The sequence below is a fragment of the Sprattus sprattus genome (assembly GCF_963457725.1).
Source record: "Sprattus sprattus genome assembly, chromosome: 12".
Lineage (NCBI taxonomy): Eukaryota > Metazoa > Chordata > Actinopteri > Clupeiformes > Clupeidae > Sprattus > Sprattus sprattus.
Genome location: NC_137910.1, coordinates 112,501 through 133,400, shown reverse-complemented (window position 1 = coordinate 133,400; position 20,900 = coordinate 112,501). Strand labels below are relative to the sequence as shown.

At 46.7% G+C, this 20,900-nt stretch overlaps 2 protein-coding genes across 5 annotated transcripts; one reads left to right on the top strand and one right to left on the bottom strand.

Moving 5' to 3' along the window:
• The first annotated feature begins 1,722 nt into the window (after positions 1–1,722).
• On the top strand, positions 1,723–12,848 carry erlec1 (endoplasmic reticulum lectin 1). 4 transcript variants are annotated; one of them, XM_080849076.1, is made up of 14 exons: positions 1,723–2,007; positions 2,496–2,600; positions 2,842–2,922; positions 3,666–3,743; positions 7,310–7,364; positions 7,492–7,538; positions 7,824–8,047; positions 8,638–8,800; positions 9,245–9,415; positions 9,511–9,570; positions 10,355–10,479; positions 10,985–11,062; positions 11,274–11,349; positions 11,624–12,848. In XM_080849076.1, the coding sequence occupies exons 1-14, from the start codon at positions 1,864–1,866 to the stop codon at positions 11,693–11,695; spliced, it is 1,479 nt and encodes a 492-aa protein (XP_080705202.1). In that variant the 5' UTR covers positions 1,723–1,863; the 3' UTR covers positions 11,696–12,848. The 4 variants fall into 4 exon arrangements, with proteins under 4 accessions (XP_080705202.1, XP_080705204.1, XP_080705203.1 ...); XM_080849078.1 differs by having other exon boundaries at positions 7,307–7,364; positions 8,638–8,776; XM_080849077.1 differs by having other exon boundaries at positions 7,307–7,364; positions 8,638–8,776; positions 9,242–9,415.
• Positions 12,849–17,115: 4,267 nt separating this feature from the next.
• On the bottom strand, positions 17,116–18,864 carry gpr75 (G protein-coupled receptor 75; the record flags this gene model as incomplete). The annotated part of the gene is made up of 1 exon (XM_080849286.1): positions 17,116–18,864. The coding sequence occupies one exon, from the start codon at positions 18,862–18,864 to the stop codon at positions 17,116–17,118; it is 1,749 nt and encodes a 582-aa protein (XP_080705412.1).
• Between the last annotated feature and the right edge of the window lie 2,036 nt (positions 18,865–20,900).

Genomic DNA, 20,900 nt, shown 5'->3' with positions numbered 1-20,900 from the left:
TAGGGTTAGGGTTAGCAGTGGCCTGTGGGTCATCAGGGGGACGGAGGAGACTGGAGAAGGGACAGCTATGAGAAAGATAGGAGGGAAAGAGAGGAGGGATTCATTATATCATTCCCCACTGCTCCATGTACATTTATGAGTTGAGGGGTGCTTGTGTCCTCTTCCTGTTCAGTGTGTCCATCCTCCTCCCTCTTGTCAAGCCAACACCTCATTCTGTAACCATCTCCCCTTTCTTCCTCTAGTCCAGGGGTTTTCAACCGGGGGTCAGATTGATTCAACACAGGTTGATCTCTCCCTCATATCCTTTTGATTCACACACACATAGACACACTCTACAACATTTATACCACGCAGCTAAACACACATCCCCTCCCAAAAACATGAAGTAATATTCCCCTAGACACTATTTTGCCTTTGTTTTGGTTGTGCCAGTTTATTACAATTATTAATTTGTTTACGTAAATGAACGTTGTTGTTGATCTCCTCTTTACATGTTGCAGTCACGTGAGCTGGGCCTTAACAGCCCATTAATATCTCATATTATTGATTACCATATTAATAGCTCATATTATTGATTGACCATATTAATAAAACATCATGGATTTTTTTACTTTCAGTAGTATCTACAGACACATTTTCACTCCGATTTAATATAAACATAAAAGCTTTGAAATAGTGAGAAAACTTCTTGGCCTCGTGGTTGAAAGATGTTTCGGCTCATTCTCTGTGTATTCGCTCATAAACTATTTTCAGCCAAAAGGGGCCATTTTGGACACATCATTTCCCCTGTTACTGATCCACTCCCCACATTCTACTGCATGCATCTATGCATGGATTCATATCTACTGAACAATATTAACAATATAAACATTTATCATCAACACAAATGTCACTACACACAGCTTACTATACTGTGTAAAATGATACACAATGCAAAGTGATCTTATGAATTATCTCATCATCATCAGCCTGCTGTGGTATTTATGTCATGTTCTCCAAAGAGTAATTCTCAGATGGACTCTTCAGTCAAACATGCTGACTAAACCAGTCAGTTATAAGCCCCTATATGAAGAATATATGTCAGCTACAGGCTATGTCTCTAAATGACAGAAGGTTCATTAGGTCATGGACAGTTCCCCATGTATTGGATACAGCAGGTAGCCCTGAAGATGCCGATGGCGTTAAAGAAACCTTTTTATTATTATTACTCAGGGCCACACTGAATTGTGCATTTAGCTTTAATAATCAGAATAAGACTACAGCTTCCCCTCTACCTTGGATGGTAGATACATGTTTATCCACATTTTATATTCAGTAATGAGATAGATAGATAGATAGATAGATAGATAGATAGATAGATAGATAGATAGATAGATAGATAGATAGCATTCCAATAGGGCGACTAATGTTGTTATCCACTTTCTTTTATTGTTTTCTTTTTTTTCTTTTAATACATTGAGTGATTCTAACCACTAGATGGCGATCTAATTTTTGGACGGAATTGATATACATATGTTTAATTTATACATATATGTGATATATGTATACACAGAGAGAGATACTTGTTTCTATGTGTACAAAAACGGAAATGTGGAATACCCTTTTGCGGTATAATTATTTGTTGTTCCTCTCACTAGTCGTTTTCACGCTCGTCGAAACTTCCCCGGAAAGGGACGTGGCAGCCTATCGAGTCACTTCCTGCTACTTCTGTTGTGAGACAGAGCTCAGCGAAGCTACCTGACTGACTCACAGAGATACTACTGTCTTGTGAACTGTTGCGGTGCATGCAACGTATTTGACTGTAAACTGTGCTTCCATGCCGGGATAGTAACGTCAAAGCGGCGCCGTATAGAACACGGGGCGATGCACTCAAACCGCCTGTTCTTCGTATTTTTCGGTGGTGTGTTTGGGGTTTGTTTCAGTGTTTCGGCGAACAGGGGAGGCTACCCTTCATTTACCGATGAAATTCCATTCAAAATCAACTGGCCTGGGGCAGACTTTAAACTGGTAATGTTGGCTTTGTGATCCAGCTATGATACATTATAGCTTGGCTGTTTTAATGATTGGATTATCAGTCATTGGTTTCATTAGCTAGCTAGTTGACAGAGACAACGTACAATCTTGGAAGTCAGTTAGCTTGTTAGCCAGCTTACTAGGTAGGCTCTTACCCACAGTACCTTCATTTCCTTACAGTAATGCTATCCAACTAGTGAAAAGTGAAGTGGTACGTAAATATGTCGTATCCATTGTGACATGTTATAAGAGTGGTAGCAGCAGCTGTTAGCATTTTGAGTAAACACAGTGGCTAGCACTATTGCCAGTCTCAGCAAGTGAAGTTGCTGCTTTAGAGGGTAACAGACTGTTTGTCGTAAAGTGTGAGGTACTCACTCTAGCAGCGCACGTTGTTTGAAGTTAAATAAAGCTACATGCGCTGGTGTGGGATTGTATGCCTGGACCCTTACTTACTACATTACCCTACGCTTTGTGATCCACAGCCTGCCTCAGGTGCTCTATACAAAGAGGATGACTTTGTTATTATGACGACGACACAGAAGGAGCAATACAAATGTATACTTCCTTCTTTAAGCAATGGAGACGAGGTCAGTGAAAGTGTTACTTCTTTAGTTTCATTACGTTGTTTGTTACAAACTTTAAAGACTTAAAAGTTAAGTAAAAAAAACTTAAAGATTACCATATGCAAAGCTGCCAACGTTCTTTGACACTTGTTCCCTGCATAAAGACTCAGGGTTTGGAGCATGGTGCTGTGTAGTTTATCCTGCTGTTACAAATTACAAAATGTCATAGCTGATGAATAACCCCGTCATATTCTCTCTCTTTTAGAATGACGACAAGGACTATGGCGGCCCCACTCCAGACGAACTCCTGGAGCCACTATTCAAACAGAGTAGTTGTTCCTATCGGGTCAGTGTTCACTCATAACACCTGTCATCACTCTCTGCGTGTGAATGCTCTGTGTGAATGCTGTGTGTGTGTGAATGCTGTGTGTGAATGCTGTGTGTGTAAACGCTGTGTGTGTGAATGCTGTGTGTGTGTGAATGCTGTGTGTGTGTGAATGCTGTGTGTGTGAATGCTCTGTGTGTGAATGCTGTGTGTGATCGCTGTGAGTGATCGCTGTGTGTGTGAATGCTGTGTGTGAATGCTGTGTGTGTGTGTGTGAATGCTGTGTGTGTGAATGCTGTGTGTGTGAATGCTGTGTGTGTGAATGCTGTGTGTGTGAATGCTGTGTGTGTGAATGCTGTGTGTGAACGCTGTGTGTGTGTGAATGCTGTGTGTGTGTGAATGCTGTGTGTGTGAATGCTGTGTGTGTGTGAATGCTGTGTGTGTGAATGCTGTGTGTGTGATCGCTGTGTGTGTGAATGCTGTGTGTGTGAATGCTGTGTGTGAATGCTGTGTGTGTGAATGCTGTGTGTGTGAATGCTGTGTGTGTGTGAATGCTGTGTGTGTGTGTGAATGCTGTGTGTGTGTGTGAATGCTGTGTGTGTGTGTGAATGCTGTGTGTGTGAATGCTGTGTGTGTGATCGCTGTGTGTGTGTGAATGCTGTGTGTGTGATCGCTGTGTGTGTGTGAGTGCTGTGTGTGTGTGTGAACGCTGTGTGTGTGTGTGAACGTTGTGTGTGTGTGTGAACGTTGTGTGTGCTCTGCAGCTGGAGTCATACTGGACTTATGAGGTGTGCCACGGGAAACACTTGAGACAGTACCATGAGGAGAAGGAGACGGGCCAGGTGAGTGCAGAGCATGGTACTCTCTTTAATCCAGTGTTGGTCAGTGCAGAGCATGGTACTCTCTTTAATCCAGTGATTCAGTGCAGAGCATGGTACTCTCTTTAATCCAGTGATGGTCAGTGCAGAGCATGGTACTCTCTTTAATCCAGTGATGGTCAGTGCAGAGCATGGTACTCTCTTTAATCCAGTGATGGTCAGTGCAGAGCATGGTACTCTCTTTAATCCAGTGATGGTCAGTGCAGAGCATGGTACTCTCTTTAATCCAGTGATTCAGTGCAGAGCATGGTACTCTCTTTAATCCAGTGATGGTCAGTGCAGAGCATGGTACTCTCTTTAATCCAGTGATGGTCAGTGCAGAGCATGGTACTCTCTTTAATCCAGTGATGGTGAGTGCAGAGCATGGTACTCTCTTTAATCCAGTGATTCAGTGCAGAGCATGGTACTCTCTTTAATCCAGTGATTCAGTGCAGAGCATGGTACTCTCTTTAATCCAGTGATGGTCAGTGCAGAGCATGGTACTCTCTTTAATCCAGTGATGGTGAGTGCAGAGCATGGTACTCTCTTTAATCCAGTGATGGTCAGTGCAGAGCATGGTACTCTCTTTAATCCAGTGATGGTCAGTGCAGAGCATGGTACTCTCTTTAATCCAGTGATGGTCAGTGCAGAGCATGGTACTCTCTTTAATCCAGTAATGGTGAGTGCAGAGCATGGTAATCTCTTTAATCCAGTGATTCAGTGCAGAGCATGGTACTCTCTTTAATCCAGTGATTCAGTGCAGAGCATGGTACTCTCTTTAATCCAGTGATGGTCAGTGCAGAGCATGGTACTCTCTTTAATCCAGTGATGGTGAGTGCAGAGCATGGTACTCTCTTTAATCCAGTGATTCAGTGCAGAGCATGGTACTCTCTTTAATCCAGTGATTCAGTGCAGAGCATGGTACTCTCTTTAATCCAGTGATTCAGTGCAGAGCATGGTACTCTCTTTAATCCAGTGATGGTCAGTGCAGAGCATGGTACTCTCTTTAATCCAGTGATGGTGAGTGCAGAGCATGGTACTCTCTTTAATCCAGTGATGGTCAGTGCAGAGCATGGTACTCTCTTTAATCCAGTGATGGTCAGTGCAGAGCATGGTACTCTCTTAAATCCAGTGATGGTCAGTGCAGAGCATGGTACTCTCTTAAATCCAGTGATGGTCAGTGCAGAGCATGGTACTCTCTTTAATCCAGTGATTCAGTGCAAAGCATGGTACTCTCTTTAATCCAGTGATTCAGTGCAGAGCATGGTACTCTCTTTAATCCAGTGATGGTCAGTGCAGAGCATGGCACTCTCTTTAATCCAGTGATGGCGAGTGCAGAGCATGGTACTTTCTTTAATCCAGTGATGGTCAGTGCAGAGCATGGTACTCTCTTTAATCCAGTGATGGTCAGTGCAGAGCATGGTACTCTCTTTAATCCAGTGATTCAGTGCAGAGCATGGTACTCTCTTTAATCCAGTGATGGTCAGTGCAGAGCATGGTACTCTCTTTAATCCAGTGATTCAGTGCAGAGCATGGTACTCTCTTTAATCCAGTGATTCAGTGCAGAGCATGGTACTCTCTTTAATCCAGTGATGGTCAGTGCAGAGCATGGTACTCTCTTTAATCCAGTGATGGTCAGTGCAGAGCATGGTACTCTCTTTAATCCAGTGATGGTCAGTGCAGAGCATGGTACTCTCTTTAATCCAGTGATGGTCAGTGCAGAGCATGGTACTCTCTTTAATCCAGTGATGGTCAGTGCAGAGCATGGTACTCTCTTTAATCCAGTGATGGTCAGTGCAGAGCATGGTACTCTCTTTAATCCAGTGATGGTCAGTGCAGAGCATGGTACTCTCTTTAATCCAGTGATGGTCAGTGCAGAGCATGGTACTCTCTTTAATCCAGTGATGGTCAGTGCAGAGCATGGTACTCTCTTTAATCCAGTGATGGTCAGTGCAGAGCATGGTACTCTCTTTAATCCAGTGATTCAGTGCAGAGCATGGTACTCTCTTTAATCCAGTGATGGTCAGTGCAGAGCATGGTACTCTCTTTAATCCAGTGATGGTCAGTGCAGAGCATGGTACTCTCTTTAATCCAGTGATGGTCAGTGCAGAGCATGGTACTCTCTTTAATCCAGTGATTCAGTGCAGAGCATGGTACTCTCTTTAATCCAGTGATTCAGTGCAGAGCATGGTACTCTCTTTAATCCAGTGATGGTCAGTGCAGAGCATGGTACTCTCTTTAATCCAGTGATTCAGTGCAGAGCATGGTACTCTCTTTAATCCAGTGATTCAGTGCAGAGCATGGTACTCTCTTTAATCCAGTGATGGTCAGTGCAGAGCATGATACTCTCTTTAATCCAGTAATGGTCAGTGCAGAGCATGGTACTCTCTTTAATCCAGTGATTCAGTGCAGAGCATGGTACTCTCTTTAATCCAGTGATGGTCAGTGCAGAGCATGGTACTCTCTTTAATCCAGTGATTCAGTGCAAAGCATGGTACTCTCTTTAATCCAGTGATTCAGTGCAGAGCATGGTACTCTCTTTAATCCAGTGATTCAGTGCAGAGCATGGTACTCTCTTTAATCCAGTGATGGTCAGTGCAGAGCATGGTACTCTCTTTAATCCAGTGATGGTCAGTGCAGAGCATGGTACTCTCTTTAATCCAGTGATTCAGTGCAGAGCATGGTACTCTCTTTAATCCAGTGATGGTCAGTGCAGAGCATGGTACTCTCTTTAATCCAGTGATGGTCAGTGCAGAGCATGGTACTCTCTTTAATCCAGTGATGGTCAGTGCAGAGCATGGTACTCTCTTTAATCCAGTGATGGTCAGTGCAGAGCATGGTACTCTCTTTAATCCAGTGATGGTCAGTGCAGAGCATGGTACTCTCTTTAATCCAGTGATGGTCAGTGCAGAGCATGGTACTCTCTTTAATCCAGTGATGGTCAGTGCAGAGCATGGTACTCTCTTTAATCCAGTGATTCAGTGCAGAGCATGGTACTCTCTTTAATCCAGTGATTCAGTGCAGAGCATGGTACTCTCTTTAATCCAGTGATTCAGTGCAGAGCATGGTACTCTCTTTAATCCAGTGATGGTCAGTGCAGAGCATGGTACTCTCTTTAATCCAGTGATGGTCAGTGCAGAGCATGGTACTCTCTTTAATCCAGTGATTCAGTGCAGAGCATGGTACTCTCTTTAATCCAGTGATGGTCAGTGCAGAGCATGGTACTCTCTTTAATCCAGTGATGGTCAGTGCAGAGCATGGTACTCTGTTTAATCCAGTGATGGTCAGTGCAGAGCATGGTACTCTCTTTAATCCAGTGATGGTCATATAAAGAACATCGTACTCTCTTTAATTAAGTAATGAACATCGTACTCTCTTTAATTAAGTAATGAACATGTACTCTCTTTAATTAAGTAATGAACATGGTTCTCTCTTTAATCCAGTGATGGTCATATGTGCGAATGCTAGTTGTGAAAGTAGAAATATGGCAGCAAGACAGGTGCAATTCACAAACAGTGTCCTGGTTATTTATTTACCATTTCGTCTAGAAGACCAACATTCAGGAGTACTACCTCGGCTCCATCCTGAGGAAGAGCACTGATCCTGGCAAGTTTGATATCCATCAGCTCCAACCGAAATTACGTAATTTTACCTAGCAGTCATTTTGTGGGCACCTACAAACAAAAAGCGAGTTTTCGTAATTACGTTTTTTATGTGAATCTTTTTTTTCCAGAGACTGAATCTGAAACTGGTGGCGAGTCATCTGCTAAAGATAAAGAGGTCAGTAAGGAGCAAATAACCCTAAGAGGTCAAATAACCCTAACCCTCGGTTAACTTTCTCTCCACTTCTAATAGTATAACTCCTCACTCAGTGTGTCCTTCTAATAGAATAACTCCTCACTCAGTGTGTCCTTCTAATAGAATAACTCCTCACTCAGTGTGTCCTTCTAATAGTATAATTCCTCATTCACTGTGTCCTTGTCCTTATTTATAATTGTATAATTATAATAATTGCAATTGTATAATAATAATTGTATAATTGTTATTGTTATTTCCTTGTATCAGATCCCCACTAAGAACATCGAGGGCCAGCTGACCCCGTACTACCCCGTGAAGATGGGCGACGGGACGGCCTGCCTGCTGAAACAGAACCAGCCGCGCTCCACCACCGTCCTCTACGTGTGCCACCCCGAGGCCAAGCACGAGATCCTCTCCATCGCCGAGGTTACCACCTGTGAGTATGAGGTGGTGGTGCTCACCCCTCTACTCTGCCTGCACCCCAATTACAGGTAACGACCCCCCACCCCCCCACCCCCCCAATACACACACACACACACACACACACACACACACACACGCACGAGAACGAGGTGGTGGTGCTCACCCCTCTACTCTGCCTGCACCCCAATTACAGGTAACGACCCCCCCCCCCCCCCCCCCCCCAATGCACACGCACGCACACACACACACACGTACACACACACACACGTACACACGCACACACACACACGCGCGCACACGCGCGAGTACGAGGAATGCAAGGAACATTTAGCAGTGGGTGAATCCATCATGACTGACGTTACAAATTGGAGGGTTGTGTGACGTATTATTGGAAAGATCCATGGTTTTTGTTATTAAGTCAAAAATATTATTATTAATTATTATTAAGTCAAAAGTATTATTATTATTAAAATGTGAAGTTGATTCAAGGCACACTAAGCAGTATTTTCCCCTGTGTGTGTGTGTGTGCGTGCGTGCGTGCGTGCGTGCGTGCGTGCGTGCGTGCGTGCGTGCGTGCGTGCGTGCGTGCGTGCGTGCGTGCGTGCGTGCGTGTGTGTGTGCCTATCTTAACCTGCATGAACATGGCCCTGTGCTCCAGGTTCAAGACGTCGCCGGTGAACGCCATCTTCTGTCAGGCTCTAGCCGGCTCTCCTCTCAGGCCTCAGCGCCTCTCTCAGCTGGACCGGGAGCAGGAGGAGCAGCTCAAGCCTCCCTTTGGCTCGTCCACAGAGAAGGAGGTGAGAGAGAGAGCACAGAAGGAGGTGAGAGTGCAGGCTTGAATGAACACTTTGAATGTTGAGTCAGAATTTGGAGCGTTCCCTCTTGTAATATTTCAACTCTATAACTTACTGCACTGTGCTGAAGATACCAACCAGCAGGCTAAATCCATACTCAACTAGCTCTATAACTTACTGCACTGTGCTGAAGTTACCAACCAGCAGGCTAAATCCATACTCAACTAGCTCTATAACTTACTGCACTGTGCTGAAGTGACCAACCAGCAGGCTAAATCCATACTCAACTAGCTCTATAACTTACTGCACTGAAGATACCAACCAGCAGGCTAAATCCATACTCAACTAGCTGACATGGTTTGAAGTGGAACTTCATCACTCCACAGAGATGCAGATTAGCTTTTGATGAGCAGAGTTTGTCATTCAGTCAGTCTGCATGTGTTGAAATCCAAATGTGTTTTATCTGAGGAGACGGTGGCAGCGGCGGTGGCACCCATCAGAGAGGAGGCCTACACGTCTACCCATAAGCCCATGACTGTTGGGGGGCAGACTCAGGTCGCCGTGGGAACCACTCACATCTCCCGCCTGACGGACGAGCAGCTGATCAAGGAGTTCCTCAGCGGCTCCTACTGTCTGCACGGGGTAAGTCTAGTTGACGCATCAGCCTGACGGTGTTATTGAGTCAGTCGCTCTCTGAAATTGAAACTAAAAACCGAAATGACCTTTTTGTGCTCCAGGGCGTGGGGTGGTGGAAGTATGAGTTCTGCTATGGCAAACACGTCCAACAGTATCATGAGGTAAGCACCTGTGTGTGTGTGTGTGTGTGTGTGTGTGTGTGTGTGTGTGTGTGTGTGTGTGTGTGTGTGTGTGTGTGTGTGTGTGTTGATAAGTATCATGAGGTAAGCATCTGTGCGGGTGTGATGTGTTAGAGTATGTGAACTGATGCTTCATGGAGCATGTATTGTGCTGTACTTGAACACATTGGACTGATGTTCTAACTGCAATCTCAGGAAGGACAGACCCCCAGACAGACAGACAGACAGACAGACAGACAGACAGACAGACAGACAGACAGACAGACAGACAGACAGACAGACAGACAGACAGACAGACAGACAGACAGACAGACAGACAGACAGACAGACAGACAGACAGACAGACAGACAGACAGACAGACAGAGCAGCAGTAGTGAGATGACTTGAAGTAGGATAGCACTTCATGGCCCTGGCCACTGGGTGGAGCAGTAGATGGAGTAGTGGGTGGCTGTTCCAAGTGTAGGGTTAGTGTTGACCTTTGACCTCTTGCAGGACAAGGAGCAGGGCAAGAGCATCGTGGTGGTGGGTTAGTGTTGACCTTTGACCTCTTGCAGGACAAGGAGCAGGGCAAGAGCATCGTGGTGGTGGGTTAGGGTTAGTGTTGACCTTTGACCTCTTGCAGGACAAGGAGCAGGGCAAGAGCATCGTGGTGGTGGGTTAGGGTTAGTGTTGACCTTTGACCTCTTGCAGGACAAGGAGCAGGGCAAGAGCATCGTGGTGGTGGGTTAGGGTTAGGGTTGACCTCTGCCCTCTGACCTCTTGCAGGACAAGGAGCAAGGCAAGAGCATCGTGGTGGTGGGGAACTGGAATCCTGAGGAGCATCTGGACTGGGCCAAGAAGAACGCTGCACGCTCCTATCAGCTGAAGGAGGAAGGCCTGCAGAAAGTCAAGTATGCACTTCCGCCTCTCCTTGCTCCCCCTGTAGCTGCACTCTTCTTGCCCTGTTCTGCATTCATTCAGACGTCCCTAACCTCTATACTCTATTCACTCAGACCTCCCTGATCTCTATTCTCTATTCACTCAGACCTCCCTAACCTCTATACTCTATTCACTCAGACCTCCCTGATCTCTATTCTCTATTCACTCAGACCTCCCTGATCTCTATTCTCTATTCACTCAGACCTCCCTGATCTCTATTCTCTATTCACTCAGACCTCCCTGATCTCTATTCTCTATTCACTCAGACCTCCCTGATCTCTATTCTCTATTCACTCAGACCACCCTGATCTCTATTCTCTATTCACTCAGACCTCCCTGATCTCTATTCTCTATTCACTCAGACGACCCCCCTTGCATCTATGAGATGTTAAAAAGAATTGGAATTGAGTGCTAACAAAAATAAAAGTACAAAAACATATACGTATATACATATTTTTTTCCTGTCTTCTGTTTCAGAGCCGTTTCTCACTTCTATGGGCACGGGGATGTGTGTGACCTGACTGGGAAGCCAAGGCAGGTCATTGTAAAGCTAAAGTGAGTTCATTACATCACGTGTGTGAGTGTGAGACTGTGAGTGTGTGTGAGTGTGTGTGTGAGTGTGTGTGAGTGTGAGATCGAGATCTCTGTGTGTGCTTTGACTGACCAGTGTGTGTGTTAACCCATTGTGTGTGTGTGTGTGTGTGTGTGTGAGTGTGAGAGATCTCTCTATGTGCTTTGACTGACCTTGTGTATGGCTCATTTCCAGGTGCAAGGAGTCAGAATCTCCCCATGCAGTCACTGTGTACATGCTGGAGCCCCACACCTGCCAGTACATCCTCGGGGTGAGTGTGTGAGTGTGTGTGTGACACCTGCCAGTACATCCTCGGGGTGTGTGTGTGTGTGTGTGTGTGTGTGTGTGTGTGTGTGTGTGTGTGTGTGTCTGTGTGTGTGTCTGTGTGTGTGTGTGTGTCACTATCACTATTGTAATGAAAGCTGATCTGACTACTGATTGATGCCTGATGTTTGCTCACAACATACTAAATGCTTTCTATAGCGGCATTGGTGACCTGTGTAAAATGATCTGACATGTTTTCAATGTTTCTCATCCCTGCCCAGGTGGAGTCTCCTGTTATCTGTAAGATCCTCGACACAGCTGACGAGAACGGCCTCCTGTCTCTCCCAAGCTAACAAACGCAGAGGAGGAAGAAGAGACTTAAGACTTGTGATGCCATGGAGGAGGAGGATGGAGGATGGAGGAGAATACATTTGAAGGAGTGTTACTAAAATGGAGCACTTGGGGCTTTCTCTGGGCCCTGCGGAGGTCCTCATGATGGAGGGATGAGAAGAAAAAAAGGGGAGGAGAAGAATTCGAGGAGGAGGTGTGAACAGCAAAACCGGCCTAAATGAAGCCCAGCACCACTTTGCAGTTTCCACACTGTGCAGTCACACCCCTCCCCAGGCAGCTCGATGTCATTATGTTGCTGTGTGTGTGTGTGTGTGTGTGTGTATATGTGTGTGTCTGTGTCTGTGTGTCTGTGTCTGCAGGAGTGTGTCTGTGTGTGTTTGTGTGTGTGTGTCTGCAGGTGTGGTACACAGGTCCCAGTTGGAATTCTTCATCCAGTTGATTTGATGCTTTATGCACCAGCAGTGGTACTGCTATGACTAGCTGGGGAATACTCTCACTATCTTCAGTCACATTTTCATCAGAGTGAACACTCTATGCCTGTGCTACACTGAGGCAGAGAAGAAGCTTCTGGTGGGTCCTACAGGAAGTAGATAATGCAAAACAGCTTCTGGTGGGTCCTACAGGAAGCTTCGGGTGGGTCCTACAGGAAGCTTCTGGTGGGTCCTACAGGAAGTAGATAATATAAACCAGCTTCTGGAGGGTCCTACATGAAGCTTGTGGTGGGTCCTACATGAAGCTTCTGGTGGGTCTTACAGGAAGTAAATAAAATAGAACAGTCCCAGGGCCTCGGTGTCCTTTAACCTTTTTGCTGTTTTAGCCATTGTTTAATTTATTAAGCAAATTTCTGTTGATTAAAAGCTGGGCATCATCATTTGCATTTCATTAGTCTAAATCATTAAATTGATATGAAAGGATGTATCTGAGGTAAGGGATGATATCCAGGGATATCAGCATGGTTGTGTTTTAAATGTATTTAAAAACATTTTTTTTATGTAAGAAAACATTGGTTTGTAGGTGATGTCTTGCTGTAGGATTTCAAATGAAAATGGAAAAACCACTGAAATTACAGGCGGTGGTTGTTACACTGGGATGATTTACCATGGTGAAGGTGATGCAAATATATATGAAGAAATAAACGATAATAATCTAAGGTTCCTTATGTTTTCTGTGTCATTCTTGTGTTCTGTTTGGGCGTTATTGATTCTCTTCCGCTACGCTTTGACTCACCCTCCAAGAAGGCTTTGAGTTATTTAGGCGTTTCCATCCTTTAAAAATACCCACGTTGTTCGAATAAGACAAGTTAGGTTACAGTACAATACAGCAACTAACCTAACAGTAGTCTTGCAGAATTGTCCAGCAGGGGGCAGCATCCTATATGTGTCTGTCCACCAGGGGGCAGCATCCTATATGTGTCTGTCCACCAGCATCCTATATGTGTCTGTCCACCAGGGGGCAGCATCCTATATGTGTCTGTCCACCAGCATCCTATATGTGTCTGTCCACCAGGGGGCAGCATCCTATATGTGTCTGTCCACCAGCATCCTATATGTGTCTGTATACCAGGGGGCAGCATCCTATATGTGTCTGTCCACCAGGGGGCAGCATCCTATATGTGTCTGTCCACCAGGGGGCAGCATCCTATATGTGTCTGTCCACCAGGGGGTAGCATCCTATATGTGTCTGTCCTCCAGCATCCTATATGTGTCTGTCCACCAGCATCCTATATGTGTCTGTCCAGCAGGGGGCAGCATCCTATATGTGTCTGTCCACCAGCATCCTATATGTGTCTGTCCAGCAGCATCCTATATGTGTCTGTCCACCAGCATCCTATATGTGTCTGTCCACCAGCATCCTATATGTGTCTGTCCACCAGCATCCTATATGTGTCTGTCCAGCAGGGGGCAGCATCCTATATGTGTCTGTCCACCAGCATCCTAAATGTGTCTGTCCAGCAGCATCCTATATGTGTCTGTCCACCAGCATCCTATATGTGTCTGTCCACCAGCATCCTATATGTGTCTGTCCAGCAGGGGGCAGCATCCTATATGTGTCTGTCCACCAGCATCCTATATGTGTCTGTCCAGCAGGGGGCAGCATCCTATATGTGTCTGTATACCAGGGGGCAGCAGCCTATATGTGTCTGTCCAGCAGGGGGCAGCATCCTATATGTGTCTGTCCACCAGGGGGCAGCATCCTATATGTGTCTGTCCACCAGCATCCTATATGTGTCTGTCCAGCAGGGGGCAGCATCCTATATGTGTCTGTCCACCAGGGGGCAGCATCCTATATGTGTCTGTCCAGCAGGGGGCAGCATCCTATATGTGTCTGTATACCAGGGGGCAGCATCCTATATGTGTCTGTCCACCAGGGGGCAGCATCCTATATGTGTCTGTCCACCAGGGGGCAGCATCCTATATGTGTCTGTCCAGCAGGGGGCAGCATCCTATATGTGTCTGTCCACCAGGGGGCAGCATCCTATATGTGTCTGTCCACCAGCATCCTATATGTGTCTGTCCACCAGGGGGCAGCATCCCATATGTGTCTGTCCCGCAGGGGGCAGCATCCTATATGTGTCTGTCCAGCAGGGGGCAGCATCCTATATGTGTCTGTCCACCAGCATCCTATATGTGTCTGTCCACCAGCATCCTATATGTGTCTGTCCACCAGGGGGCAGCATCCTATATGTGTCTGTATACCAGGGGGCAGCATCCTATCTGTGTCTGTCCACCAGGGGGCAGCATCCTATATGTGTCTGTCCACCAGGGGGCAGCATCCTATATGTGTCTGGAAAGAGCCATGCCTCGGGCCTAACAACTCCCTCGAACAAGTACATTATTGACGATACAGTACTGCCTCTTGAACCTTATTGCTTAATTAATATATATATATTTTTTAACAGTTTTTCTCCAGTGCTTTGGATCATTTCACGAAACAGAAACGACATTCTCAAAACAACACGTGCAAACCTCCAAACCACTAGGCACTTGTTCACAACCGATTTGAATTTATCTTGCTGGTCTAAACTGACTGTTGCTTTTCAGTCAAGTCGTTGTTCTCTGCAGAATCTCCAGGTGTTCTTGGATCGCCTGCACTCCGATCTTATTTGGGTTTGGTAGGGCCTACTTGCCTATATTTGTCATTGTGTGGGACAATGTAAGCTCCCACCGTGGCCCGCTCATCAGGGCGTGGTTCACTGCCCATCCAAGAATTCTGATGGTGCTTTTATCACCTTATTCCCCAATACTCAATTCTATCGAGGAGTTTTTTCTGCATGAAGGTGGAGGGTCTATGAGCATTGGGCTCAAAACCAGAGGTCCATGCTCCAGGCAATGGATGCTGCTTGTGATGATGTCACAGCAGATCAGTGTGTAGGGGATGGTTGCAGCCTTCACGTTGATTTTCCCCCATTGCATAGCAAGGGAGAACATCAGATGTGATGTGGATGAAAATCTGTGGCCAGACAGACATGAGCGTGAGGATGAGCAGGAGAGTGAGGACGACAACTAGTGAAACTCCAGCGTTGCTATACTTCTTTACTGTAAGTGTTGTAAGTGTAGTCTATACATAATTTAAGATTAGATGTGCTTATTGTATGACAGTATATTGTGCTGTACACATTTTCTGTTACTGTAACCACGATGTATGGCAATAACTGTAACAGTTTCCATGGCAGTATGAGTGCGGTATGAGTGCTACCCTGAAGGCTACACTTGAATTATTCTTTTTTTTGTTTGATACACAAAGTTTTCTGAAAAGAAAACATCTACTGCAGTAAACATTCAGTGTCAAAGGACTGAGCCGAATTTAATGTGCACAAGAGGGATATTTCTATGGTCCACTACCATACTGACAAAACATCTAAACGTTTTGACCTGCATAGTTTAAACAATGCCAAAGGGACTTTTCATTTTGGGGGCACTGACTACTTGTATGAGAAAAGGAATTAGTTTTGACTGATGAGTTGCCTGTTTTGGGAGAGATATGACCTTTCGCAGGTGTGCCTTAGTGTTTTGCTTAACCAGCTAGATAATTTTGGCAAATGTATTTAAAGCTTTTAGAATGTGATTTTTTTTTTCAAGAGATGAGCCACAGCAATCGAGAAGGAACCTTTAATTTTTGGGGCAATGACTATTCATATGCGAAAATTATTTGGTTTTGAAGCTTTGGCTAACTGTTTTGAGTGATATATGACCTTTTGAAGGTGATCTATGTAGTGCTGAACCATATAGGCTATTTTGCCAAATGCACTTAGAGCTTTGAGAATGTAATTTCTGTTTCAAAAATTGGGCCAAAGCAATGGAGAAAAACTGTACACTGAAATTCATAGTCTGTTTTGAGTTAATCATCATGTATGGTAAACTCCGTTGCAGGTAGGATATAAAAAACACCAACTAGGTATACAGTGCACTTGCAAAACATTTAATAAGTTATATAAAATGTGTGAGACGTCCACAAGTACAGAATTTTCATGAAGAAGAGGTCAATCTAAATATGTCATGTTGATGTAAAAATATAATTTGCTCAGTTCTGTCGATAACACTTTTTGGGGGTCTCACTCAAAGCTGACTCGGTTTCAGTAGTGGGAGGGACACTGTCTTACAGAAATCAACCATTTTAAAGTCATACTTAAAACAACCAGTGCCAGTGCTGTTATTACCATGGAAACCGTACACAACCTCAGGGAGTTTTACTCTATAACACTCTTCCCTAAGTGCGCCCATTATAGGCACATGCCCCGCCGCCTCGTCTTTACTGTTTAAAACTCACTTGTGGCGGACACACATGAGAGGAAGAGACCTTTGGGATGGAGAACCAGATTAAGCTTTCCTCTCGTCCTACCCACGGAGTGGGGCTCAGAGAGACGGAGTGGCGCTCAGAGAGACAGACGGAGTGGGGCTCAGAGAGACAGACGGAGTGGGGCTCAGAGAGACGGAGTGGGGCTCAGACAGACGGAGTGGCGCTCAGAGAGACGGAGTGGGGCTCAGACAGACGGAGTGGCGCTCAGACAGAGGGAGTGGGGCTCAGAGAGACGGCAGAGTGGCTCAGACAGACGGAGTGGGGCTCAGAGAGACGGAGTGGGGCTCAGACAGACGGAGTGGCGCTCAGAGAGACGGAGTGGGGCTCAGACAGACGGAGTGGCGCTCAGACAGAGGGAGTGGGGCTCAGAGAGACGGAGTGGGGCTCAGAGAGACGGAGTGGGGCTCAGAGAGACGGAGTGGGGCTCAGAGAGACGGAGTGGGGCTCAGACAGAGGGAGTGGGGCTCAGAGAGACGGAGTGGGGCTCAGACAGAGGGAGTGGGGCTCAGAGAGACGGAGTGGGGCTCAGACAGAGGGAGTGGGGCTCAGAGAGACGGAGTGGGGCTCAGAGAGACGGAGTGGGGCTCAGAGAGACGGAGTGGGGCTCAGAGAGACGGAGTGGGGCTCAGACAGACGGCACAGGAATCTGCTGGGCTGCTGTGCTCTCAAAGTCCTGCAGCGCCTCCTGGTGGTGGGTGTGGTAGTGCATGGCCATGTAGGACTTGGCGAAGCCCGTGGTCTGGGAGTGGACTGGCTGCAGGCTGTCGGTGGGGGAGGCGTGCGCGGCCGTGGGGCTGCTGTTGTAGATGCTGTAGTAGGGCTCGATGCGCGTGTTGATGGGGGTGGACGTGCTCGGCGGCCGGGGCTTGCGTCCGCCCGTGTTCCTGGGGGGGCTGGGGGCCGTGACACAGGACTGGCTGGGTCCGCACGCCTGGTCCACTAGGCGGCGCTGCTGGGGCTTGGGCGAGAGCACGTAGGCGGAGTTGGTCTCGTGGTGCGAGGACTTGTTGCGGTTGGCCTGCAGGCTGCCCTTGCCCATGGCGTGCAGACGGGTCTTGTGCTTGCAGCAGCAGAGCAGTCCCAGCGGCAGCCACTGGAGGCAGCAGAGCACGCGGCGGCGCAGCCCGGCACTGTTCCTGGAGTAGACGAACGGGTTGATGCAAGACTTGAGGAAGATGAGAGCGAAGCTGCACAGCTCCAGCTGGTAGTGCAGGAAGCTACTCTTGGGGGACAGGACGTCCTGGGCCAGCGACACGCCCATGGGAAGGCAGCAGACGAGCACGGAGATCACGATCACCACGCACGTCACCACGGCCTTGGAGTCCTTGGCGGTGGCAAGGTTGACGCTGGAGACCAGCTGGCAGCTGGTGGCACCCTGGGCAGCGCCGGGCACCAGGGGGTGAGGGTGAGGCTCGCCGCTCTTGATGAAGGGGTGAGTCTGGACGTGCTGCAGCTTGTTGTAGGTCTGGTTGCGGTAGAGAGCGGGCACTGGGACGGCACACTGCATGGCCTCGAAGCCCGAGGCGAGGAAGGGTGGCGGGGGGGGCAGAGGGCGGGTGGCATCCACCGTAAGGACGGGACACTTCTTCTTCCTCACCTGGGCGTTCTTCCTCAGCGTCTGGGCGATCATCAGGTAGGACACGGCCACCACCGCCACGCAGAAGGCAAAGTCTGCCAGGTACACGTACAGCACCGCCTGGGCCCGGTTCCCCGTCAGTCCAAAGTGGGGCAGGCAGGGCCCGGCGCTGCGGGGGTAGGCCCGGAGCGTGAGCAGCACGGCCAGGCTGAAGCTGGAGGTCCACAGCAGGGAGGTGAGCGCTGCGGTGCAGGGCAGCGAGGCCGTGCGGTTGGGCTGCTGACCCAGGACCATGCGGAGCCGATGCAGAGCGATCACCGCCACCGTCTCCAGCGACATGATGATGAACCCCGAGCTGGTCAGGTGGAAGGCAAAACAGAAGCCCTTGGAGACGCCTCCGCCTCCTCCTCCTCCACCACCTCCTCCTCCTCCTCCTCCTCCTCCTCCGCCTCCTCCACCTCCTCCAGCGTCGAGGAAGAGCACCAGCGCGAACATGGGCGCGGTAACACAGCAGATGAACAGGTCACAGAAGGACAGGTTGAGGATCATGAAGTCAAAGTTGGTGCGGAACTTGCGGAAGGCAGGGTCAAAGAAGGAGAGGAACACCACGAGGTTGCCATAGGAGCCCAGCGAGAAGATGAGGATGAGGAGGAGGGAGCAGGAGGTCAGGGTGGCTGTGTGAATCAGAGCCCAGTGGCTGGAGGAGGAAGTCGATCCTGGCAGGCTGCTGTTGAATGTCTGCCGTCTGGAAACCTCCGCCAGATCTAGAGGCCACGCTGTGCTGTTCATCGTACACATGGGGACTCAGCGAGGATCAAGGCCTCATCGTTACTGCCATCGTCTAGAATAGCGGGGACGGTAAACAACTCATGCCATACAAGGAAGTCTCTGCTGATTCAGGAGACTGCCATTACAAACCTGGAGAAGAGAAGAGAAAAGAAATACCAGAAGATGAACATTAAATCCCATCCTTCAGAATAAGATGCAATATCTTGAAACAATGTGATATAATACCGTTGTCTCTTAACCTTTCAATCGACGTTGTGTTTAGAAAAACCAAGACAAGGATGTCTCTATGAACTCTCCCTTAGCCAAAATATGATTTCTCCAACACCTGATAATTCTTTGCTTCTATTTTCTTGAGACGAGACCGTCGAGATCATAAAGGCACGTCACCTACTCGACCACAGCTCAATGCTTTCATATTAGTCTCTCTCGATATGGTTCAGCATAGAGCAAACTAATTATATATCAGACATAGCCCATATGATGTCAATGTTAAAGGAATAAGCCAACATTACAATCCAACATAGCTGTAAGATAAAACCATAGGAGCACGAAACCGTAGCAAGAAAATAAGTCAACGGCATCAGATTGCCCTTTTCTGCACATGAACAAAAAAATAAACACACAAGACGATGTGTTACAACACTGTCTTTAATATGTCGCTAGTGTTATAACTCACCAATTGCATTATTGTTCATCGCTCTGCATTTCAGAATTCTTCATATATTTCCGCATCAATCCACCTTCTTGGCAGTAGCACACGGCAACGTATGTTACAAGACGAGTCGAGGGTACAGTGAAGTCACTGCCGACGCTCACGCACGGCTCTGTATTGACAATCGCCTACTCCCAGTTTGAGACCCAAGGCGCGTTCATGTGAGATAAGAGATGGAAAAATAGGCACGAAGGCGAGGAAAACATCTTTATGCGATTAATCAGCGAGAACATACATCGTAAAAGGGATATTTTTCCGTGCCAGGTCTGTAGTCTTCTGCCTGTTTTCCCTTGTAAACAGATTATGCTGGACAAAAATCAACGAGGGAGGCGAACACTGACAGTGGCGGTGCTGTTGCTGCTGACCGGTTGGCCCACCGCTAAAAAAATCAATGAAGTCTTTCGATGGTCATTAAATCAGTTCATTAGCAATTCAAGGATAAAGTCAAGTCAGATACAGCCATGCATGTTGCCTTTATTTAACTACTGTTTAATAACTCAGAGACAGCCATGCATGTTGCCTTTATTTAACTGCTGTTTAAGTGGAAACTCCTGGTATTCTCCCCAACCTAACATAAAGAATGTAAACCCTTAATTCTAATAATTTTACACAGTACATCTTACTTTTATTAAACTGTACGAACATATTTATGGAAGTCATAACTATCCTCTATTAAAATAATGTACAAACACAAAGCACACACACATAATTTGCCATACAGTACTTTATTACAAACACATTTGGTTTTCATTTAAATAATAGCAATAAAGAGATTAAAACAAACAAAACCTCCAAAACTGTGGTTTTGGCACTATGCTATGCGCTCGTAGGATACTAAACTAAACCCTTTACTGTGTTTTCTGCAAGTCTCAAACAGGAAATCAAGTAATCTCACTATGGTAAAAAAAAAAAAAAAAAACCCACCTTAAATAGCTGAGTGCGTTAGGAAGGTCAATGGGACTGATGTGTGGTATGCCCAGACATTTGCAAATCCTTTTTTTAGAAAAACATGTCTAATCCCACAAAGAGGTGGCGTGCTTTTCCTCCGCTACTTCAGCGAGGTCGACCACCCTCTCTACCACATGAACACACACACACACACACACACACACACACACACACACACACACACACACACGCAGCTTATTCTGAATCTACTTAAAACCAGTCACTTAAACTAAAACCAGGACATCATCTTCAAAACTAAAAAAAAATTGTAAAATAAACACAGAACTAGCAGTTTTTCATAATATTGCACCTTATATCAATAAATAAATACTGTTCTTGTGCATTTCTAATGTATACACGTGTAACACAGTGCAGTCAAATGTCT